The 25831-nt window shown below is 40.6% G+C and overlaps 1 protein-coding gene across 11 annotated transcripts in view; it reads right to left on the bottom strand.

Moving 5' to 3' along the window:
- The window catches only part of Cobl (cordon-bleu WH2 repeat protein), a 287464-nt gene that overhangs the window by 221774 nt on the left and 39859 nt on the right, over nt 1-25831 (bottom strand). Inside the window, exon 1 of one of the 11 annotated variants that reach the window (XM_058581921.1) lies at nt 14809-14934. The exons of the other annotated variants lie outside the window; for them this stretch is intronic. Coding sequence (XP_058437904.1) covers nt 14809-14843 — 35 coding nt within the window. The 5' untranslated portion in view covers nt 14844-14934. Of the gene's footprint in view, nt 1-14808; nt 14935-25831 lie in introns of those variants that run through there. 11 annotated transcript variants of the gene reach the window in all.

The raw sequence follows: 25831 nt of genomic DNA, 5'->3' as shown, positions 1-25831 counted from the left end.
AAGTCAATGGCCACATTGACAACAACTTACCTGAATGATGTACCTATGTGATTTATAAAATTTACCACGTTGGCTGCTCTGCTGGCTCCTGGTAAACAACTCTGCTCACAGAAAACTTCAGAGAGAAACCAGACACACCCCGGCCCCTCCTGGTTACCGATCTAGCAATGAGGCAAGCCAGGCTACATGGCCTGTTTATGCCACAGGAGGAAGGGAGTCACCTGTCTCTCCCATGAGATTCTTCAGTATTTGCATGTTTGCTTAATTTGCTGGAGGAAAACCTAAGAGATATAAATATGCTACTCCTGGTTTTGTTTGGCTATTTAGTACCAGCCATAGCTCTAGATTCTGTTCAATTCCAAGAGAACACAAATTGATTGGCCCAAACAAGATAGGTAAGTTCAGTGATCACCTCATGAGTAAGTGAGTATGGGAGTGAGTCCCCTGGGACTCAGTTCCACATGCTCAACTCTGGACAGACCGATGTCCAGGAACTCTGATCCACTAGCACTACATAAAGCTGTCAGGAGTGTTGCCAAAGAGGTGGATGAGGCATTCTTACAAATAGTATTGGCTCCCACATCTTTAATTCCAATATTAATCAGACTTTACACTGTCATTTTCTGAACAATGATGAGCCAGTTATCATACCAAACACTTTGTGTATATTCAATCCTCACAATGACTTCATACTACAAGCTTATTCTTCCCATTCTACAGATGAGATGTCTGAGGATCCAACAGCCTAAGTAACATTCTTATGCATAGCTGGAAAGGCTGGAATTCCAGCTGAAGTCTTTCTGAGCCTAGGATACTATCCTGACCATTATGTATCGTTGCCCAGGATAATCAGCAAACCCTGTGCTAAGTATCAGAATGCTGAGCTTGAGAGGGGGGACAAGATGGGGGAGCAACCTTTGGAAAAGGTTTCCATCACACATTCAAAGAGACACATCCTCTTCTCCAATGTGTGGTCCAGATAAGTTTTGTTTGTAAACAAAATTGGAGTCCTAGAGAACATTATTCATTGTTAAGGTTCCACATGGTTCACAAAGAATCTCAGGGACTATGTTCAACAGCTTCAGGAAACAGAGGGAGAGATGGAGAAGCAGGGAGATGGAAGGACATGTCCAGGGCTGATGTCAGGTAGCCAGCTGAGCTGGGATAAGCCTCAGGTCAGTCTGGAGAACTCCTCTATGCCTTTACAGTCAAGTACTCCTTTGAGTATCTAAGAAAGCATTGGACCTTCTACATAAGCAAGATGCCACAAGACTACTTCATGGACACAGATTGCTACAAACCACCTTGAAAGACAGGGACCCCAAGTTAAACATCCCTGTAATACTTTCTATCAGAGCTCAGCACCTCCAAAGCTCAGAGCAATATTACTTCTAAAACAAAATTTCCTTCTAATGAAGGAGAGATCAGGAAAAGTCCACCAAAACTTTCTCTACTGTCATTGCCATTAAATATAAAACTTAAAACCAGAGAATCAATCATCAGAAAAACCCAGATAAATAAAGGCTAAAATATGTGTCTATGAAACAGGCAGCTCTCAGAAAAACTGTGGCATGAAGACAATAAATATCACCCTGGCTCAGTAAACTTGGGGATATTGCTTTACCTATAAAAACATCATGTCCAGGGCAATTTAAGGTCACTGTTTTTTAGAAATCTGCCCCAAGACATCGTCTTAGAGCTATAAGGCCCTGGTTCCATGTTCTGGAATCAGAAAGATGTTAGAGCAAATCCAGCCAAGAGATTGCCAAGCTGTCATCCTCCAGCAAATGACTTAATTTGGGCAAGCTACTATGATTTGTAAGCCTCAGCTTCCCTGGGAGTTGAACAGAGGGCAATTTGGGGTTTATCAGTATGGTCTGCATGAGGATTAAATGAGCTGACTCCCATGCATTTTCTGGTGTGGCACTCAGACATAGCATAGGTAATGCTCAATGACTGGTAATGAATTACAGTTATTTTTACTATGACTAGCAGGTTTACTGTTTGGGATTAAAAAAGAAAATATCTTATCTCTGCAAGTGTAGATTAGAAGCCAGTTCCTCAAGATGCCTAATAAAAGTGCACTGATACAGAAAATGCATTCAAAACTGACTATGGAATCCTACTCACAATGGAATTTCACAGTTTTGACCTGGGTGGTGGAAGAAGCTTTCAATAAGGCAACATAAAAAGATTAGCTTTATAGATAGGATTCTCTAATACATAATAACAATAGCTATCCATAACATTAACCAAACTCTAAACTCAGGGGCCTGAATACCTGTGAACACTGCTATCTCACCACACATCAATACATATTCAAAGAGAAACATTTGAGAACTGAGTCCCACAGCTATTACCCAACTTCCAGGAAGTTAACAAAGAGCCAGGAGATGTGGATCACTTAGCTGTGGACAAATACTCCATGCTCAGGCTAAGCAGGGCAACTCCTGCTCCACGTATCAGATAAAAAGTAGAGCTGCTGCATTGTTGAATATTTCAGAAAAAGAATAACCATTTTTTTTAAAAAAATAGGCAGTGTTAGTTTACTAAGGTTTGAACATACTTAACAGATGAAATGAAATAAATCAGAGGAGAAAACTTACTGACTCCCAAACCACCAGGCAATGTTTGCATACATGGCAAGCTGTCCCCTGCTCTCTGCTGGAGCTGGCTTGCTTGGGCCCCTGAAAGGACAACAGGGGCTTTCGACTGGAGCCAGTGCAGTCCCAGGAGTTCAAGGACAGAAACAGCTCCTTATTCCCTGCTGGAAGAGCAGAGCCTCTGATCCAACCCAGGTGCCACCTGACACAATGCTTTCCAGGCAGCTGGTGGCTTGCACTCCCAGCCATGAAATCACAAGTTGTTTTGCAGAATGACAGTGAAAAAATTATCTGGATTCCCTTGTTCAAAGTAACAAACTCTCTAAACTCAAAAAATGAAAAGTAAGCAACAAGAGTTATATGGGAGGAAGGACAGAGCTCGTCATAATGAGGATACCTGGAAGTAACCTGGCTTCTTTCTCCAAAAGTGGGTTCAACAACTTCTGGGAGTTGGCCAGTATGGGATGCAGGCGTTCCCTTGGAGAGAAAACCTAATTATTCTTGGAGAAACAAGCCAGCTAGCTGTCTTAACATAGCCAGCTTTGTGCACTTAAGCATGTGTTAAATTTGCATAAAGCAATCCTTCCTATCATCTCCTAGGCATGATTTAGCACCTTCTTTTCCTGAGTTTTGATTCTGCTTTACTTCCTCCCAAAGCTAGACAACCAGAAGCTCATTGTTTTCTTGCAACCAGTTTTTTATGTGACAGTGTCACTTTCAAGCTTGAAACACATATTTGGTTTCTACCAAATAACAGTGTCACAGGACTCCCAGGACTCCTGCCAAAATAGATGGACACATACAGACTGACATGCCCACTGTGCTCTTAGCTCTCTTCCAAGCCAAGAGCTTGAGGAGCTCAAAGAGGGTACAGCAGTCATGAAGATGGAGGGATCTGGTCATCCCCTCCAGATCGTCCCCAACTTTGGCTACTGCTGTCATCTCTGTGAAGGCTGCAGTATCACTGGAATCAAACACATACCTCGCCAGCAGTCTTCAAAGTTCTGGTCAACCTCTCTCTCCATGAGGGAGGCATGGTCCAGCTAGCACAACCCTGAGGAAGTCCAGCGTGTACCTCCAGCTATCTCCAGTAAGACAACTCCTCCAAACTTCCTTATTACACAAAGATCACACCACACCTGCTACCACCTGGCTCCACAATTCCTGGAGACTGCACAAGGCTTTTGGACTCTAGGCCCTAAGGATGCCCAGCAAAGAGCTCTCTATGCAACACTGTCTTTCCTCCCTCTATGTTTCAGCTGATGGCTTCATTATTTTGTGAAGGTTTCTACCTCACAGTGTTTTCTCCCTCTTCTTCTCTTCTTCCTTTCACTCCTCCTCCTCCCCAAGTCCAAAGAATGTGCCAGGCTGATTCTAACTCTGTCAAAGCACTCTATCTATGGCTCCCTTTCTATCTCCAGTGCACCACTGCTGTTGAGACTATGATCTTCTCTCCCCCAGACACTTAGACAAGACTCCCAAGGAGCTGCCTCCACCACCTGCCTCACTCCCTTTGAGTCCCATTTCCACAAGCTGAAGATGAATCCTCCTCAAGGAACTTTCCCTCCAGCTATGGCCCCTGATGCAAATGCTCAGTGCCCCCTCCCTCCACCCACTAGGCTAAGTTCAAACAATTTTGTCTGATCTGTATCAGACCCTTGTGCTGCATTGACCACTCCCCACTTCCCTATGATGTGACCTTAGCATTTCTACACAAAGGGTGTGTAGACCAGCAGGAGGTTAGAGTGTTGAGAACCCCAGATCTACCTGGCTATTAAGAAGGACTAGAATAGGGCCATGCTAAAGACCTACAAAGCTGAGTTAGGAAAAATCCTGGGCCCTCCTGCTGCATCCCTGAACTACAATTTGGGTAGCAAAGGGTATTTTATTTCCTTAAGAAATAACAACCAGATTTTTTATGACTAAATATCATTTAGTTACATTTCTTCCTGGGCTGTTTGCCCATTAATAGCCACATCCCAAGAAAGTCCCCAAGAAGTTATGTGTAAGTTCATTAAATTTTAAATAATAGATAATTGTGGAAACAACCAGGAGTAAATTATATAACATGTAACGATGGAAATGGCAAATGGTCCGCCAGAGGTACAGGAAAAAATAAACACAAATAGCAATTAAGTTCTTGAGTAAACCAGAATGAAATTTCACTGACATTGGTTAAAATGACATTCTTTGAAGATTTCATCATGTTTTGGGGATATAACAGGTATCTAGTTATTTTCGGCTCTCACCTTTGGTTTTACATTAGCATCAGAAGAGACATGCTGGCCAAACAGTACCGATTTCAACTCAGAAGTCCTATAGCAAAATCAAGCTTTCCTCTGGATTCACTTAACAGAATTGGCAAGGAGCAAGAAAAGTCAATACACCCCCTATCACAGACAGAACAGAAATGCCACATCTAGAAGGCAAGAAAATATTAAGGATACTTATTTGCTTTTGACAAGCCACACAATGTGGGATTTTTTTTTTCCTCCCTTCAGTGGGAAAAAAAGAAACAGATCTGTATTAAGTTCCTTTTAGCAAAGTGTGAAAAAAGAAGTAAACTGAACAGGAATCCTAAGATAAAAACTGCAAAACCAGGAGTTAGATAGGATGCCATACACTCTGAAATGCATCTTGGCTGCTGACTGATAAGCCCGCTCTATTTCTATTTACTTTTGTAAATAAATGAAAAGCAGTGAAATCTGACGAGCCAGCTTTCCACACAACCAGTAACTGATGGGAACAGAACAGGGCTCAGAGAATTTCTCAGGAAAATGAACCCAGCTCCATACACCTGGGGCCATGGACTCATGTAACATGGTGGTTCAGAGAAATGATCATCCACATAATGCCCCCCAACACTAGTGTCTCACGGGAAATGTCTGATTTCTGGACTTGCATTTTGATGACTTCATTACAACCCTGCTTACAAATTTGTGCAGTATAAAAGCAGCTAGATCATATACTTACTACCTCAAATTTAATCACCTCACAGTCTTATTTCTGCCTGTATTAATAAACAGAACTTTCACCAACTAAAATAGATGGAAATGGCACTTTTTTTAGGGTGACATTATTCTATAATCCAAGATACCTTCAGCAAAAATAGCAGTGAAGAGGGAAGATGTGAAAACATGTGCAGAAATAGAGGCCCAGAGTTAGCCTGCTTCCATATGGACATTTTTCTGGACTAGGAGCTAAGTGTTAGGTGCCTTTAATTCTCCACTGAAAATATGACACTTGATAACCTCATTGAAGCTGTTTCTCAAAATAGGGCCTAGGCCTCCCAGCAGATGTCTGGGCTGGCGAAACCCGAGCTGAGCAGCCAGCACAGCCTCTCCTCCACCCTATGACTACACTCAGACCAGACCCATTCATCTGAGGTGCCGAACTGCCCAGCGATGTCAGGCCCAAGGTTTTGTGCTTGGCCCACTCACTTCCCAAACAAAACCAATAGCAAGAATTCTAAACAAGAGCAGTGACAAAAGGAACCCTGAGAAACGCTATGCTGAATTAACAAGGGCACACTGTGGAGACATGTGCCAAGTGAGAGAGACCACGCCTGTGCTCTTGATTAGGCTAAACGGTAGACACAGGCCTTGTGGACCGCATTAGGTCTGCTGGGCCTGTTTCCTTTGGAAAGAAAAGACAGAGAGGAGTGGGAGAGTGGGGGGGCAGGGCAGACGGAGGGAAGGAGGAAGGAAAGAAGGAAGGGAGGGAGGGAGGAGGGAGAGAGGGAAGGAGGGAGAAGCAGAGAGAAGGGAAGGAAGAAAGAAGAGATTGATTGGCTCTCTACCCCTGGCTGACACACTCTAAACTATCTCCTCCCCAATCCTGTTTCTGGTAGTCCAGGAAAACACAGACTTCAAAATGTTCCTAAAGTAAGCAACTCAGTGAGACCCTGTTTCCAAATAAAATACAAAATAGGCTGAGAATGTGGCTCAGTGGTTAAGTGCCCCTCATTTCAATCCCTGGTACCCCACCCCCACAAAAAATGTTCCTGATTGTGCTTGTGTATGTCTCAAACCTCAGCAAGGCATTTTCTCCTCCATTGGACTGCATCTCCATCTCCACCATTCTCTTAAGTCTGACCTGTTCACAACTCAGGAAGAAGCACACAACCTTTTTTTTTTTTTTTTTGTCCTATCCTTACATTTCTCCAAGTTAATTCCTCTGAGTTTCATATCATGGACCCCAGATTCGGTGGGTCAGTGGTTCCTTGCTGTATTTATATTGTTCCTGATTTTCTGTGGCTCTCTGGGGGTTGGATCTGCCACTCTGTGACAAGTAGCAGGCCAGGACCTGAAAAGGTTCTGTCTGATGTTGCTATGGAAGTCCAGTCACTTTATGTTCCCTTCCTACCTCCAAGGGCACCCTTTCTTTAGCTACCACCTGCCCACAACTGGACACACAAGCTATGGTAGGCGATTTTATGCACAACTTTTATATGCATAACTTTTACTGTGAGTGTGTGATTTCCAGGGAGAAATGGAATCACCTGGATGGCAATCCAAACATTTAAAACACTCTCAGATATCCTTGACCTTACTGTGACCACCACCCAGGATTTCTCACTAACTGTGACAACTCACCTGCCCCCAGGGCAGATCCTGGTTTGAAGGGGCTTGAAGACTGTAAGGTCTGGAAAGCTCTCTTTATGAGAAAGAACACAAAAGCACAATACAAAATGAGAAGTCAGGCCCCTGGCTTCGGTGAATACGGGGCACCTGGGCTTTTAGCTTGGCAAGGGCACATACCACCCTTGCACCTGATTACCCTGCACATTTCCCTTCCTCTTGCCACTGGCCCCTCTCTAGCCTCATCTTCTTCCTTCTGTTCCCTGCAGAGGCAGAGCACTTCAGTTTAAATAAACCAAAAGGCCATTCAGCTCCTATGCATCAAATAAAAGCTTAGCAGAAGCTTGGACATTTCCTTTAATAGGAACTGTGTTGTGTTTCCAATTGAGTTTCTCCTTTCTTATGTGAGCACAGGCCTGATCTAACTCAGTTTGTCTTCCAAGAGAGAAGGAAACTAATACTTACTGAAACTCAAAATACCAGGAATTTTCTAGTACCCAGTGTCATCATTAAACAGATGAGGAAACTGAGGCTGGAAGCCTCACAATGAGTAATAATAAGGAAACCCCAGTTCTTGTTTGCAAGTGACTTAAAATAGAATGAGGAATTCAGACCTACAGAAAGAATAGTTCAATAAGCCCAAGCAAAAGAAATGTGAGATATTATAAAGCATACAAAGGGAGAGACAATTCTTCCAGTGAAGATGCAGAGAAAAGTAACAGAAGAGAGATGCTGGGGGAGTAACAAACCCAAGGAAGAGGAAAGAAGCAGGAAGAGTATGTGTCTGGACAGTGGGGAAAGGGCCAAGGGGAGCTCAGCAGGAGGGCACTTGCCTCTGAGTGAGCAAGGTTTTGAAAGAATTCAGGGATATGCCTCTTTCTGAAGGAAATAGCTTATGATTGGCAACTTATGCTTTCTCTCGGTTAGTATCAACATAGGCCAGAATCACACTCAAAAGTCCTTTACATAAGCTGCTTAAATTCAGGGCAGTGCTGTGGAAAAGAGCTGGGGTGCTGCGGAGGAGCAACCAGGTTGCCAGCGGGCTCTCTGCAGCTCAGATTCCTCAGCTGAAAAGGGAATCAAAACTCCAGCTCAGGTAAGGTGCATGATACATAGAATAAAGTGGTCCACAAAGCTGGTACATGATTCTCTCCACCAAAAAGATATGTATATAATGAATACAGGAGGAGCATTCTAAGACTCCTCTCTAGTTCCCACCCTGCCACCCTCAGTAGTGACCCCCACTGGACACACTCTCTAGCACAGATAGCAGTGGTCTTGCTTCTTTAAATCTGAGCTTGTCAGGACCACGCTAGCAAATTTCAAATTTTGTCCAACAGACTCGGGTTCCATTCTGCATGCAGCTTGTCCAAGTAAAGCCCAGGGGAAAACTGAAGTTTCTCTCTGATAACTCCAATTCCCGGCTGTTTTCTTGCGAATCAAAATGGAAATAATGAAATAAAGTGCTGAGCTCAGTGCTTAGCCCAGGGAAACTCCTAATACTCACAAACTCAATCCCTCTCCCACCCCATCCTACTCCCCAACACTGCAGAATCTGCGATGTACTCAGTAAGGAGATTTGTAATTCTTGTAACTCTTTAACAGCTGCTGAAAGTTAAAACTTCATTTTTCTTTAACTTAATTCTTACCTACTAAGATAAACAAGGATTTAAAGCAGTATACTTCTCCACATCCTCAAAATTTGTCTACAAACCACATTTTTGCTTTCCATGTTCAATAGAATGTTACACTGAAACTTTACAAAAATTCCTTTAAAGAGTAAATGTCAATAATATTGAAATAGAAGTTCAACTAAGATGGAATTCACTTTCAGGCTTTGCTGAGCTCAATGCACATGAATATCAATTAAGTTGCTTTACTAATTTTTTTTGGTAAAATTTCACACACAATAGGATATGGTAACAAATTATGCCACAAGTCCACACAGTTTTGCCACTAGCTTTTGAATATATTAATGTGGTATTATTTAAAAGTATAAATTTATTATCATATGTCCTTTCTGGGATACCTTGGGCCACACAATCTGTGCTCATTATAGAAGACCAAAAAATCCTTTCAAGGGGAGTATCCTAGGAGTTGCTGCTATTTCAGTTAACAATCACACGATGAAAACAAAGGATGTATTTGAATACAGCAATATAATAATGATGTCTACACAGTGTTTTAGATAGTGACCAGGTCCCTAAGAAAGCATAACAGGCTTTCAGTCCTTGAAGCCTGGGGGTTCATCTACTCTCTCTGAAAGCTGTGAGCTGTCTGCTGAAGTCTAAGCATCCAACCCAGGAAACTAATAGCTTTGTCAATATCCTTACACCATCCCAGGGATTTACTCCTCAATGGCATTCCCCAGGTGCACCAAAGGAGAATAAAGAAAGAAAGGAAATTCCACTTAATCCCAACTGATGAGGTGGCTGGGGCTCACCAGGTTAACAGGTGACTATGACCCAGGAAGACAAAGACCCAGTGACCAAGCCACATAGAATTTTGAGCAGTATTCTAGGGCAGAGAAATTATAACCAATTATGAATGATTCTTTGCCTGCCTGCTCCAACAAAAGCACATCCATCCACCTCACTTGTACAGGAGCTTTTGTTACTCTCTTACTCTGGAAAAACAACATTTTCCTTTTCCTCTAATTTGCATGAGAACAGAACATGACTAAACACTAAAACCCAGCAGGCAGGCACTGAGCCTTGATACTTGGACAGGACTTTTTTCACCCGGGAGCACTGCTCAGACAGAGAGAAGGGAGTGGGCATAACATCCCACTTACACATGATCATACTCACTGGGTATTTCTTCACAAAATGGCAACACAAGGTATGTTAGTTTTCCATTGCTGTGATAAAAAATACCTTATATAAACAATTAAAGGAGGAAAGATTTATTTTAATTCATAATTTCAGTCCACAGTTAGTTGACCCTGTTGCTTCAAGTCTGTGGTGGATAAAACATTATAGTAGGAGAACATGATGGAGGAGCCTGCTCACCTCATGGCAGCCAGAGAGGAAAAAGGAGAGAAAAGGGCAGATGGGGAGTACAAATATCCTCTTCAAGGGCACTTTCCCAACGACCTAACTTCCTTGCACTGAGCCCCACCTGCTAACAGGTTCTACCACTTCAAAATAGCACAAGAGGCTAATGACCAATCCTTTACACATGGGCATTTCTTTTTTTTTTTTCTTTTTTTTTTAATTTTTTATTGTTGGTTGTTCAAAAACATTACATAGTTCTTGATATATCATATTTCACACTTTGATTCAAGTGGGTTATGAGCTCCCATTTTTACCCCATATACAGATTGCAGAATCACATCAGTTACACATCCATTGATTTACATATGGGCATTTCAAAGACAAACTATAGTCAGGGTTTTTTTCTTAAGTTAAAGCAAAGGGGAAAAAAAATTGATACTGAATATATACCAGAGGTTTGTGATTCACTTGCTTTTTTAAGCAAGGCTTTTTCTTAGGAGGTAGCACCCTGCCTATGATGCTCCAGTCCAATACCCTGACGGTGCCCTTGCTCACCACTATCACTCTGATATCTGCTCTTTCCTCTGTACAGAATGCTCACTTCTTATTTCCCAAACAAATCTGCCTGATCCCTAAAGATGAAGGTCACAAAACTTTTCTTCCAAGGGTTCCTAGAGAAACAGATTCTTCATTGCCAGATCAGACACTAAGAAGGGAGGAAGGCATAAGAAGACAATGACCATGTCCTTATCCATGACCCCTCCTGAGCTTCTTTCAAAGAAATGACACATGTTGAAGTTGAGCCTTTGGTCACTAGAGAAGTCCAAAGATGCTACATTTTTGGTGTGAATGTGATTGACTAACTTGGTCCAAAAGCAAAACATAGTGTTTGTATGGTATATATATATATATATATATATATATATATATATATATATATATATATATTTATGATTCCCCAGCAGGAATGCTGGCTTCTTTATGCATCATTTAATCACAATTCAACAAAGGGATGACTGGCCTACAAATAAAGGAAATGTTCCCTTCTGTCTCCAATCACCAATAGACTCTCTACACAGAAGCACTGGTGCTCCCCCTACCCTGACAAGGCCATGCCCAGCCCAGAGGCAGGCCCAGGGTGCTATAGCTTGTTTTCCCTTTCTTCCCAGATGCTGTCCTTTCTCCCTGTTCCCTTCAGAGACTCAGATTTTCAATTCATGATGGAGAGAATTAGGACAGGTGAACACGCCTTCAAAATCAAGTACACCTGGTTTTCTTTGAATAATACCACATAAAAGAAGAGAGTTAACACCAAGTAAAAGAAAAGGCTATCTATTAGTAACAGCAGACTGTGCTGCCAGGTGTCATAACCCACACTGTGGGTCATGAGGCACACAGTGGGTCACACCCTGAATGCTAGGTCTCCATCTCACTTCACTCTCTTTCTATTCCATCCTTTCACTGTATTTCCTAATAGATGAGCTGAAAACAAGCTCCAGGATTTCTGAATGGTACAACCCATCAATGGAATATGATAGTTATAAAATTATAATTATGAGGATGGCATGGTAACACAGAATGCTGAAAATTAAAACAGAATTATAATTCATTTAAACTATGTCCAAAACGTACATATATAAGGGAACAGAAGGGAATGAATAAAAGCAGTGATTCATGAGGAATGAGACTATAGATTATTATTTTTCTTTATTTTAAAAACTTTCTATAAAATGTTTCATATTACTCTCATGATTAAAAATAAGCCAAGGTATACTTTCACATATATCTGCAAAGACACTGTGCAAAGATTTTAGAAACTAGTTCAGCTCTAGCACATCCATCCCATGGGATAATTCTGAGCAATAAATAAAGGCAATGCAATATGGAAAGGTCCAGAGGACATTTTTTGAAGAAAAAAAGAAATCTCAGATGGTCATATAGGGTCAGGGGTGTGGTTCAGTGAGAGAGCACTTGCTTCACATGTGTGAAGCCCTGGGTTTATCCCTATCACTGTGAAAGAATAAAGAAAGGAGGGAGGGAAGAGAGGAAGAAGGAAGAAAGAAGAAGGAAGGAAGGGAGGGAAGGAAGGAAGAAGAGAGGAAGGGGATAAAAAAGAAAGATCACATACCTTCCATTTATATAAAATTTCAAAATGACAAAAATTACAGTGATGAAGAAAAGATCAGTGACGGTGGGGGTTGGGGACAGTGGGAGGAAGAGGAGGGGTGAGACTAGAAAAGGGCAGAGGGAGATTCCTGCATCTTGATGAGGGCACTCACATCAACATCATCTTCTTGGTTTGGGTTCTGTTATGGTTTTGTATGATAATGACAGGGTGCTGGGTGAAGGCTCACAGGATCTCTGTACTATCTTTCCTGTTTCCCATACATCTTCAATATTAAAAGTTAAAGAGAATAAGCTAAGGAAAAAAATGAAAAGTATGTGAAAATGCTTTTCTCATGCTGGTCCCAGTTAAGTGGGTTCACTGTTGTCCTACCTCACAGTGCAACTTTCTGCACGGGTACCTGTGTCAGATTCCTACCTTGATGTCCTCTGCTCCAGCATAATGCCCTGCACAAAACCTGTCAGTACACCTTAGATGATAAACAAGATCCTGGTACAGAAGGGAAACATAAGAAAAGGCAACAAGAATATTCTAGAAGTCCTCTTACAGACTTCCAAACTAGTATTCGTCTGTATGCCATGATTTCAGTATTTATTTTGTTTTATTGCTTATATATTAACCATCCTCCTCTAAGATATAAACAATGGCACAGTCAGTTGTCCCCAGGTAACCATGCAGGATAGACTGATTCTAGGACCCCTAAGGATACCAAGATCCACAAGTAAATGACATAGTAGCTGCATATAACTTAAAAATGACAAGAAAGAATGTCTGTATATGCTCAGCACAGACACAGTTTTTCTCCTAATATTTTCAGTCTATGGGTTGGTTGAATCCACAGATCAGAACCTGTGAACACCAAGGGCCAAGTGTACTGACTTTTGCAAATACTTTGACTTTCAGTCTTGTTTAAATCACATTGCCTTTGCCAGGCTACTGTAAGAGCTCTGAAATAACCACTAACAGGTTCAAAATCTTTCAAAAATTTTCTGGCTACAAATCCCCATGTCTGTTTTTTCCCATAGACTTTGCTCTTTGACAAAACAGAGGTGCATTGCCCCTGTCACATGCAATAGATCAGGTCTCATGAGGCCAAGCCTCTGCTGAATCCACTTGCTTCTGCTCCCTATGTGGTCAAGTGTCAAACAATATATCCTCTGTGCTTTCTCTCAGGCTAACAAGCACAGCTAGAGGAAATGGGTCCCTTTCCACAAAGTCAAGTCTGATGTCACCAACAGGTTCCTCAGCTACTCCTCATCACTGTCAACCCTTGTCACAACAACCACTGCAGCTCTTCCATGATGTCTGTGACCTTGCCAACATGATCCTGTCCTAAGCTCCAACTTTACCCCCACCCCAATTCACACGACCACAGGGAGACCATGAGGGAACATGGATCTTGGAGAAGACAGACTAATATCTTTTCTGGGCTTTGCTCATTTCCTATCTTTCTCCTACCTTCAGAATCTACCCTGATTCACTAGCTGGAACTATTCTTTCCTGTCTTTTTTGACACTTCCTTCCATTCAAAACAGGAAACTTGTCCAAAGGTAGCCCTATTCTCACTGCTCCAACTTTCTCATTCCCTCTGAAACTGGTGGCCTTTGAAGCCAGACTTCCACCTCCAAGCCAGATCAGTCACTTCCACCTCTGCAGGAAGACCCCATGATTACTCACGATGCACCCCTTCCCAAGAAGGCCCCTCCTCCTCCAACCTCCAGAATGCTCCACAGCTGCTTGCTGCCCTCATACCTCCAGGGTTCATGCTGTTCCAGGGCCTGGAATGCATCCAAGTCCAACAAAAACATCAGCTCTTCCAAAAGCCACCCCTGTTCCTTTAGTCCTTGCCTCCTCCTCATCCCACAGCCCCCTGCCAAATTAGAAGTCATTTCTGGAACCTCTCACTTGGGTTCCAGTTCATGGTTCTGATCACTTTCTCCATTGCTCTGCCACATCTAATCTGATCCCCTCCCTCCCTGAGGTATAAGCTTTGCCCTCTTATCAAACTCTATCACCAGAGTAGCCAAAAGCAACTTGCTTAAAATGTGAGCTCAAGGCATATCTGCCAAATGAGTGAATCACACCCACAAAGTTACATCTAAAGAATATAAAATTCTTAATACAACTTTGTGAATTCTGTAAACATGTACAGTTGGCCCTCTGTATCTATGAGTTCTGCATCCATGGATTCAACCAACTGGGTATTGAAAATATTGAAAAAAAAATTGTTTCTATACTTAACATATACAGATTTTTGTTCTCTAAGCAATATGATACACCTATTTGCATAGCATGTACAAGTATCAGGTATTATAAGTAATCTATATATGATTTAAAGTATATGTGAAGCTCTCTGGAGGATTTGGGTAGATTATAGGCAAATACTACCCCATTTTACATAAGAGACTTGAACATATGAGGATTATGGGTATCTATAGGGTGGAAGGGAGGTTCTGGAACCAATCCCCCATGGATACCAAAGAATGACTATATTTGGGCCTTACCATTTACAGGGCATTTCCCAGGCAGTCTGTAACATAAATGATCCTCTGTTGTATGGTCCCCAATCACAAAAACCTAATATTCCATCAGAGGTGATAAGATACACACATAACTGTTGTGAAAAAAAAGTTTGCAATTAAGTATGTGAAAAAAAACAACAGGCACATTATAAACCAGAAAGCACAATTCAAATATGAATATTCAGAACAATTATTGACATTAAATTACATAAAATAAAGTTAGATAAAAGACAAATGTTGCCTGCAGAGTAATTTTAATTTTGTAAGAAAATTATTGTAGCATAAATAATATATTATCTAAAGACTTAATTTATAATATGGCAAAGTCTCTGCAAATATGAAATAAGATGTCTAAGAATTTTACTCTGTGGTATATATGTGCCATTTATTTTTAAGCAGAAAGTACTAAAAATATCTAGTAGCATTTAGAAAATATTTCACACTTCTTATCATTCTATGAATTGAAAACCAAAAACATTTAAAAACTAAAATATCCTATATTAATGAAGAACAAGTATCTAAATGTCCTACTTGAAATAAAAGGATTACATACAGAAGGTAGCATTTTACTACATCATTCAGACCAGGGCAGCAAATGACTTGTAACATGTCTATCCAGGAAGGAGCTGCATCAAGCAGAGACCCCTCTCCTTCTTTGTCCCTGACAGCTCTGGAGTCCATATACTTGTGGCTATAGGACACATGTGCCAAATAACCCCTCCTCTGAGCTTTCTGCCAACATTCTTTCACTTCTAGTCATGAGCCACTCCCCAAAGCTCCATGAGTGAACTGTGCCCCTAGCACACAATCCAAACCTCACCCTAACCAGAGACCCTGTGTCCCAGTTGCCATGGCTGTATGCCCAGGCAGGGCTGAGGAAAGACCAATGTCCATATCTAACTTAGCCTGGCACAGAGGTGTGACATGGATCCTGGCCATACAACTTCTACATCCTCCTAATAAAGTGCACTATATGCTGACTGATGGAACTTTCATATGTTTATGAAGGAAAGGTACTGGTAGTTGTTATTCTATGCAGTTCTAGTCCTGATTATAGCCCCCAATGTGGACACACACACTGGCATACTTGTATATTTCTCCCAAAGTATAACAAGAACACATAGATTTTTTTGAGCAGAGGACTCACATGCATTTTTAATTATTTTTAAGCTATATGAAAATTAAATGACTATATGGATGAATTGCTCCCAAAACAATCCAGAGAGGATACCATCCCACCCTGAGTTCTAAGCACAAGGGCCCATCAGGCCCCAATATCTCCCCACAGCCAAATCATTCTCTGGCATCTCTGCAAACAATAAGAATTTCAGGCATTCAGGACCAGAGGACACCTTTGAAAATCAGCTAAATCTTATAGAAACTGTACCCTCCAATCCTGAGGCAGGAACATCACCTTCCTTGTCCTTCCCACCCTCCATGCTGAATCACAGATCTTGTACCTGAAACACCAGAATTCAGATGATTCCCAACCAAGACTGGCCCTAAGAAATACAGTGAGTGAACGTTGGGTCCTTGTTCCTTTGGAGCTATTCTGCCTTCTGCATGATGCTGTCTCTTATGTTACCTGCAGCACATGGGATCATGTTCTCTCCTCCCTCTCAACTACCCTAACTGGCCTTTGGTACAGAATCTCCCAAGGTTCTTGTTCACCAGGTATAAATGACAGATAAGACTACACCTCCCCTGGGAGAGCTGCAAAATGAAAAGGAAATAGGGATTCATTTTTTTAAGTTCTAAACCTTGACACAGAACTACGTAGCTGGATGGAAGAAATGGTGGTCTTTCTTTCTTTCCTTTTCTTTTCTTTCCTTTACTTTCCTTTTCTTTTCTTTAACAGAAGAGAAGAAAGATGGACCCCTGGGCAGGTGAGGTGAAGTGGCTTTGTGAACCACTTAGTTCAAGGCTTGTACCTGTCTCCTAGAAAATGAAGTCCTTTCTGGGGCTACACATCTTTCTTCAACTTCTCAGGGCAGGTCCCTACAAGGTCAGCACCACTTGAGTGAATAACTACCAGGCCAGTTCTTACTAAATTTAACCATACCAAAATTATTCTAAGATAGATAGGTCAGTTGAATTACTGTTGAAATAAAGTCAGAATGGGTATTTTATTTTTCAAGCAAGCTTTATACAAAATGATAACCTTGAATTTAGTGCCTTGAAGCATATAAATGGACTGAGTTTAATGTAAAGAAAAATTATCCTACTGTATAGCCTTGATTATGAAATGGTACAGTTCTCAAAACTGACATGTAAGGCAATATTGCTCTCTCCCCTGGATCTTGAATATGAAATAGGAGGTGTGATTTAAGGGAAAATTCCACTTAGAAAGGGACAGAACATCAGCATGCCCTGACCCATCAGAGTCACAGCAGCAAAGCACTTCAGACCTGGGCAAGCAAAGCCTTTCAACACACCACCAGACAATTTACTGGCTCTTTCTATTCTTCCTCACTTTCAGTTGGATGCTACAAAATGGGTGCAGGAGTCTAAAAAGAATGTGTATTTTGAATGAACATGATACACAAAAGATACATTGCTCTCCAGTTTTTACAAACAGTGAACAAATACTTCTTGGATGATTCTTTTCCTTTTAGAGATGAGGTCTCCCTATGTTGCCCAGACTGGTCTCAAACTTCTACACTCCAGAAATCCTGTCTTTGTCTCTGAGTGCTGGGATTACAGGCATGTGCCACTGCACCCAGCTGGGAACATTATTTTCTAATGATGCAAAATGTTTTCACTTCAGTTTATATTCATCTGAGGGCATATAAAGAAAAAACAACCCAACTCAGACTCACTGTCTCTTACCACACATTCACAAAACAAGTCACTTCTGACACCAAATATGTTGCAGAAACAAACGAAGTGTCTTGTGTTTTCTCCTGCTCTCATACCAAAATCAACACGGAAGACTTATGTGACTTTAAAGGGTATGGGACTTTCTCCCCACCAGCAAGCAATTCTGCAGTGGACCCCAGGAAGTCCTCAGATTCTTCTACCTGCACATAGAGTTAGATCCTATAAGTTGAAGGCTGAGTCCCCAAGATTGCCGTCATCCCCACTCCAGATGCCAGCCTCCAGCCCAGGTGGGTATGCCTTTGCCTCTCACCAACTGGCCAGAACTTGGGCGCCCACAACCTCCCTCAGGTTCAATTAATTTGCTTGGGTAACTCACAGAACTCAGGGATATCTTATATTTACCAATTTATTATAAAGGCTATTACAAAGATACAATAAAAAAATGCCTAGGGTAAGTTATGGGAGAAGGGGTGCAGGCTTCAATGCTCTCTCCAGGGTGTCACCCTCCAGTAACCTCCCCGTGCCCAGTTATCTAGATGCTCCCCTGCAACCCTGTCCTTTGGGCTTTTGTGGAAAATGTACTGTACAGGCCTGATTGCTAAGGGCCTAGGAGGAGAAACAAGCAAGGCCTATCTACTCAGATACTGGGCCTCCCCTGTAGCACTCCTTCCTACTGTAGTTTGGATCTTCAGTGTCCTCCAAAGCCCAGGCATTAAAGGTTAGATCCCTGGAGTGGTGCTGCTAGGATATGGAAGAAACTCTAACAGGTGGAGCCTAGGGGGTGATTCAAAAGGGCATGCCCTACATGGGGATTGTGGCACCCTGGTCTCTTCTCTCTTCATGTTTCTGTCAGGAGCTGAGTGGCTTTTTGCTCTGCCACTCTGCCCTGCTAGGATGTGCTTCCTTGCTACATACCTAAAAGCCAAGCAAACATGGATTAAAACCTCCAGAACTGTGGGCCAAACTAAACCTCTTATTTTTATAAGCTGATTACTTCAGGTATTTGTTATGGCAACAGAAAGCTAAATAACACACCTCCTTCCAGGATATGGGACAGGACTCCTTTGGAATGAGGAGGGTTTTATGATCTACTTTAAGACAAGGTAGGTCCAAGAATTTCCTCACAACCAGCAATAAGACAAAGACATTTGGACAGGGGAAGATTATAGCACCTCTGACCCACCCTGGGAAAGAGAAATGCTAGTTAGTGTCTATGGCTTTCCTTGGGAAGAGGATTTTAAATGAGAAATCATGAACAAAATCATAGATAGGTAGATAGATCATAACATCACAATCCATTTAATATGATTTAATTTACCCCATTTCTATAAATATGAAATTAGTTTAAATTTAAAGAACTAGAAAACATTTTAATTGCAAGAAATTTTTTTTAGTAAAAATTTTAAAAGCCTCAAAACAATGACGATAGACACAAAAATGTTGCCTAGCAATTCAGTTAAATTTTTAAGGAGAAAGTTATTCTGTTTATCTCCAAAGCTATCAATGTCTCTCAAAAATCCAATTCAGTGAAATTTTGCTACCTTTGTCTCCTGGAAAAATACTCACATTTTCCAAGTTGATATGGGAATACCCCAGTGGCCTAAGACTTGTAAGATATACTAGAATAAACTGGGTTGATTAAGACTCATTCTGTGTATGTTCTCTTTTTAGAAAGTAAACAGTATTTACTTATCCAAGTCTGCTTTTATACTTATCCAATACACTTAAATGAGGGATCTTTTAAACTAATTTGTATTTCCTCATCTCTCTGGGCTGCTCTGTTTCATATCCAGATTCATGATGTTCAAAGTCAGGATCTTTGTGAAACATGGAGAAAAGAGAGCTAATAAGAAGGAGGCCTGGTCCAGAAGCCATCCAAAGGGAGACGTGAGTACATGCAACTCAAAATGGAATTTTGAAAAGGAAGGGAAGGAGTGAAACCCAGCACAGACAACAAACACAGAAAATCTGCTGCTCAACCATAACCATGAGGCATTCCTGGAAATACCTTCTCATTATCGTTTCCCCAAGTCATATGCCTGGAAAGATGAAAGTGAATCCATTTTTATACAATGAATCACACTTTCAATGAGGGCACAGACAGGAATCCGGAAATGAATTTCTTAAATCCTTCAACAATAGATCATCTGAATTATATAAAACAATACAAGTTCACTCACTCCCTTTAGTTATATTTTTCTCAATATAATAAACTTCATAACATCACTTCTCCAAGCAGGGCACACCCACATTTCTGTCTCCTCCTTTGTTCCTATTTGACATCTTCCTTTCTTTTTACTTATGCTTCTCAGGAAAAGTTTTATTTTTGCACTTTGACCATTCTGCAATTCTTTCATTTATCAGAATAACAGGGGATTTCCAGAAAGTGCTGCCAGGAGCCACTAGACCTAGACCATGAGAAGAGTCAATGCTAGTCATATTCTAATAACAGATTATATTATACATTCTTGATTTTAAATGATCAACATCTTAAGCAACGATCACCAGCTCAGTGTCACCTGAATGGTAGAGATCCAAGGCACGCAAATTAGGATATGTAAAATATATTGAAGACACCAAGAAATGAATATGCCATGTCAGGCATCTTGTTTTCCTGTATACTACACAGCTGTTTATTCCAGAAGCATAAAGAAAAAATATACCCAACTCTATTAGCTCGCAATATTCCAGGGGTGAAGGTGGAATGTTACCTACCTTGCACTACCCACAGGAAACTGCTGATGATAGAGGATTCTGGACACTTTTTCAGGAAGGTGCTAGTTACAAAGGCACACCCACATCAGCCAATTATGAATGATTATTCTCAAGTGACCCACATGAAGTGATTCTCTACTACTGGCTTAAAACAGTTAAGATTCATTTAGAATATATTTTTAAACTAGTTATCAAGTTTTAAATCTAACTGTAACAAGCTCCTCAGATGTAAGGATCATGTCTCCAAATTACACTGAATTTTCAGTGCTTCATAAAGTGCTGCATGGTATGGACAATATCAAATGTACTTTCCTCACTGCATACTCACATCACAGACAGTAACAGGCATGGATGGAGTAGTTAATCCATGTTTGACATACTGAGGCTCTACCAAACCTTTTCAAGATGATTGCACTATTTTAAATTCCAATAACCAATGTATGAGAGTTCTATCTGCTCCATATCCTTACTGACCTTTGCTATTGTCTTTTTTATTAAAGTCATTTTAGTGGGTTTGCAGAGGTAACTCATTTGGTTTTGTTGTTGTTGTTGTTTAAGTTGTCAATGGACCTTTATTTCATTTATTTATATGCAGTGCTGAGAACCAAAGCCAGGGCCTCACATGTGCTAGACAAGCGCTCTACCACTGAGCCACAACCCCAGCTCACTTGGTTTTTATGTGCATTTCCTTAATCATTGTTAATGATACTGAGCAATTTTCATATGCTTACTGGCAATTTGGATGGTTTTGGGGTAAATATCTGCAGAAGCTCTTCGACTGTTTTCCAATGGGGTTATTTTTTACAATAAAGATACAAGAGTTCTTTATATATTCCAGATACACGTTCTTATCACAAAAAATCATGTGCAAATATGATCTTGGGCCTTCCCAGCCCAAGATCTCAAAGATTTATTTCTGTTTTCTTCTAAGAGTTTCAAAATTTTATCTCTTAGATTATGGTCTGTGGTTCATTTATAGCTAATTTTTCTGTATAGTGTCAATAGCGAACACAATTTTGTTCCTTTGCATGTGAATATACAATTGTCTCAGCACCATCTGTTGCAAAGACTATTCTTGCCCAATAAATATAAGAGTTTATTTTTGGACTTTCAATTATGTTTCATTGTCTCTCTCTATCTCTATGTCTATATATACTCTCTTGATTATTGTAGCTCTGTTTTGAAATCAGGAAGTCTAAAACTTTGCTCTTTTCAAGATTGTTTTGGCTATTCACAGTCTCTTGCATTTCCATATGACTTTTAGTATCACAACACTGAGTTCTGTGGAAGACTTCATTGTAGTTGTTTAAAAGAATATTCTGAATTGTGTTATCAACTTTGTATACATACTTAGGTTCATTTGTTTCTGTTTAACATCACCTTTATGATTTCCTTTTTTTCAGTTTTGATACTATCTTGTTTCCTAAATATGTAAAAAAAAAAAAAAAGAATATGTGGGATTCAAAATCAAAACTATGTAAAAAGGTATGTTTAAAGAAGTCTCCCTGCTATTTTATGTTAGATATTCCCCCACAGACCCCTATCATTTTTTTGTTCGCTTTTTTTTTTTTTTTTTTTTTGGTTGTTTTGTTTTGCTAAGGAAAGCAACTGTGTTTTTATTCCTATTTTTCCTTATTCCTTACCCCCACCAAAAGTAAACACACCAAAGACAATTTCCATGTGCTCTTTTCATATGACAACAATTAACAGAAATCACTCTAATCATGATTTTTTTCTTTTCATTTGTTTGACTGATGTGAAGTAACTTTAAAAGGTAAAACTAGACTGTGAACAATTTTTTGGTACAAAAGGATAGGATAAGAGGCATATGACCTTTGGTGATTAAACTGTAGTCCTGCCATTACAGAATTAGATGTTATGTACATTTAATCAAGTACTAATGCAAACCATACATTATCACTTAAAAAATACATTATCACTTAAAACAAATAGACAAACAAAAAGTGTCTCTAGCATCTAATCAGGAACTTGAACCAAATAAAGCCAAAACAAATTGACCAAGCTTCACACAAAATCCAGTAATACCCTCATACAATACTGTATCCATCTTGTTTCACTCTCTATTCCCCTTTCTTCCATCTTGTTTGAGGTAATCACATAATTCCTTCAATGATAATACTCTTCTAGATCTGATGCTGAAACTACTGAGTGCCTATAATTTTCTAGAAAGTGGCCTGCTGTGGTCTTTTGAGTCCCTCATTAAAGAGGAACTGATCTCTATAACCCTTGGCCTTTCCAGAAGTTTGCAGCTGCCATCTGACCTTGTGGAAGGGACTCCACCAGGCGAAAGCACCAATCTTTGGGATGCTGAGCTCAATTTGTTTTGTGTCCTCACATGCTTGCTAAGACCTCAGAACAGTGCTTGACAAATGTGGTTGATTTATTGGTGTCTTACTCCTTGGGTAATGTATAAAAGTTTTAACTGAATTTTAAAATGCCCTAAAATGTACTTCAATTTCTATGTATCCCTCACTTAATTAAAAATAATTTCATCAAGCTGTTAGCCAAATATATATTTCTTTAAACTACTAATAAGAAATTAAATCACAGGATTCTTGTGAAGCCTGAATTAATTTGAATATTTTATTCTATTTCTGACCCTGCTATTTAGAACATGTCAGATTCCTTTTCCTAAAAATAAATATTTAATGAATAATGTAATTAAAAGAGGGATTATCCTTACTACCTCATACAGCTGTTGTGAGAATAAAATGAGAAAATATCTGTCGGAAAGCCTGGGGTACTGTGGGGTGCATGGTAACACTTAATCATTCTGTGTGGACTTTTCCACATCATTTTCTGAGAGAGAGTCAAAAAGTCACATTGAAGTCTTTCTTACGTATGTCTCTGTTATAAGATTATTAATGGGGACAGGGGTTGTGGCTCAGTGGTAGAGCCTCCCATGTTCAAGTCCCTGGGTTTGATCCTCAACACCACATATAAATAAACAAATAAAATAAAGATTATTAATGGGCAGCCTTAAGAGTCACATGAAATAGCATCATCTACAGATCAACTATTCATAGGTAGGCTACTTGCTTCATTCTCATGCATGTCCATTTACATGATGAAGAACGTCTTCATCTCTGAGAAGCACAGAGTTACATAGAAGTTTGGCCAGACGGGCTCAGCCATGATAAAGAATAAACAAGAAGACTAAGCATATTCTAGGAATGACCAGTGGCTTTTTTGGTCATTTTAGAGAAAATCCACTTGTTTAGATCCACTTCCTGCTGACAAGGACAAGGTCTTATGGTATAGAAATGTGGGAATCACAATGAATCATGGCTGCTGTGAGCCAGGCACTTGATATATGTCATCTCGTGACACTCTGATCACATATCAAGGTGGGAAGAACTATCCCTATACAGCCTCCAGAGGTTGCCTCGCCTGGCCACAGACACTCAGCTGATGTGCCATGACTCCAGCCCAGTCTCTGTCTCTGAATCCCTGCAGAGAGGGAGAGGCTCGCATTGTCGGGTGCGGCCACAATGTGATCAATGGCCTGGATCCCACGGCCAACATGTGCAGCCATCTCCCCTCCAAGGGGCTGGTGGCTATTTTTACTTCATGCTCTAACACATCCACGGTTAGAAAGCCATCTGAATCATGCTCTGAAAAGCTAGGAGGCTTAGCAGAGACTCCAGGATTTCAGTCATGGCAGCTTTGTACTGAGTTCCCAACACAAAGGCAGGAGTGTTCCCAGGCAGCAAGCCCAAGACCCTTCCTTTAAAGTGACTCTGTGTCATATCACCCTGGGTATTTTATCTGACAAGAACAAATTAGCATTCTCCCTCTATATATACTTGAGGAGCAAACTAAATGAAGGACTGAAGGAAAGGCACAAAAGGAAAGGCCATGAAATTCCCTGCAGGAGCCCCCTCCGGCCATTCTATTCCCAGGATCTTTTGAAAGCTAACTCCCAGTGCCACAAGCAAGCCATTGTGTGTCAGAAAAGGCCACTGTTGGGGCCTTTCAGCACACACAATAACTTGTAGGCTGGGTCCAATTTTAGAACTTGATGGAGAGCAATGACTGCATCAACATGGATCTGCAATTTTTTTTTTAGAAGCCAGAATCCCCCAAGAAAAGCTGTGCGGAAACTGGGAACTGGCAGGACTGTTTCTGGGGGAGCACTATTCACTTTTAGTCACCCAGATGATCCTCCTGTGTGCACTCTCCCCAGCATGCAGATGGAGTTATACATGGTCTTTACACAAGGATCCTCCGGGAGGCAGGGCCAGTTCCACCCTCACTGTTGACTAGTGAGGAATGGAAGCCAGCCCAGAAGCTATTTGACTTGATGAAAATCTCCAACTGGTTAAGTGATGACAGGTGCTCTAATAAGAAGTTTTGTTACCTCACTATATTGTTAAACTCAAAAATATTTCCTTTCCAACAGTCTGCTTCCTTGAGTTATTGCTTTATGTAAATAAATAACACTTTTTCTAGACATGAGAATTAACCTACAGTGCAAGAGTTAAGGTTTTCTTGACTAATTTTACTTGTTATTATATTGTATGTGATACAGATACAGAGGGACTGAGAAATTCCAGAAGAGCAGAAACTAAACAAGTCCACTAGAAGCTTAGCATCTCATGACACATGCCTTCCAGATCTCTACAGTAGCAAGACAGACTCCAAGCTTCACAGTGGTCACAGTAAAGAGGAGAAGCACCCCAGATTTAACCCCCAAAAGTCCCAAGGTTAAAATACCAACAACCTGAGGGAGACATGCACAGTCCCTGGCAGTGACGATATGGTGAGAAGAAAAGTCATTCACCTGAAACATAATGCACTTATTTGCTAATTTTAAAATGACTTTCCCTGGAAATAAGAGGGGTCTTTTTGAAATAGACTTTTTATAACTAGAAGCAATATTTTGTTGCTTAACTAACAAACATAATTACAATTTATTATCCTAAACAAATTGTGAGCATGTTATTATTTGGAAGAGTACAATTCTTCCCTTCAAAGTTAAATCCATACAGTATTTTTAAACATCTAAAACAAATTATGAAATGGCTTTAATGTATCTTATTTATAGAACAACCAAATATCTAAAATTGGAATTGAAAATGAAAAGGGAGAAAGACTACATGATGTTTATTCACTCACTTAGAAGACATTTACTAATTCTCTTCTGTGTTCCAATTTCTAGAATAGACTTTGAATATCCACAGATGAAGATGACTGGTCCCTCCCTGGGCAACTTCCCTGCTTGTAGGAAATAGAGATAAACAAATGTGCTACGGAAAGGCTCAGGCAAATGCTCTCAGAGCTCAAGATAAGGACATGGATTCTTTATACCTCAGGAAGAGAGTATTGGCCTCAACACACTCCCAGTTGAGATAAGGGTTGAAGAAACAACATAGACAGTCATGTGCATCACATGGAGGGAAGAGTATGTTCTAAGAAAAGATGGGGAAGGTCAAGAGCACATGATCAC

The sequence above is a fragment of the Marmota monax genome, unplaced genomic scaffold (assembly GCF_021218885.2).
Source record: "Marmota monax isolate L192 unplaced genomic scaffold, Marmota_monax_Labrador192_F-V1.1 WCK01_AAM20220418_F8-fsc00430, whole genome shotgun sequence".
In the NCBI taxonomy this organism is placed as follows: Eukaryota; Metazoa; Chordata; class Mammalia; order Rodentia; family Sciuridae; genus Marmota; species Marmota monax.
The sequence above is the reverse complement of the archived record's forward strand: the minus strand, read 5'-3'. Positions and strand labels throughout refer to the sequence as shown.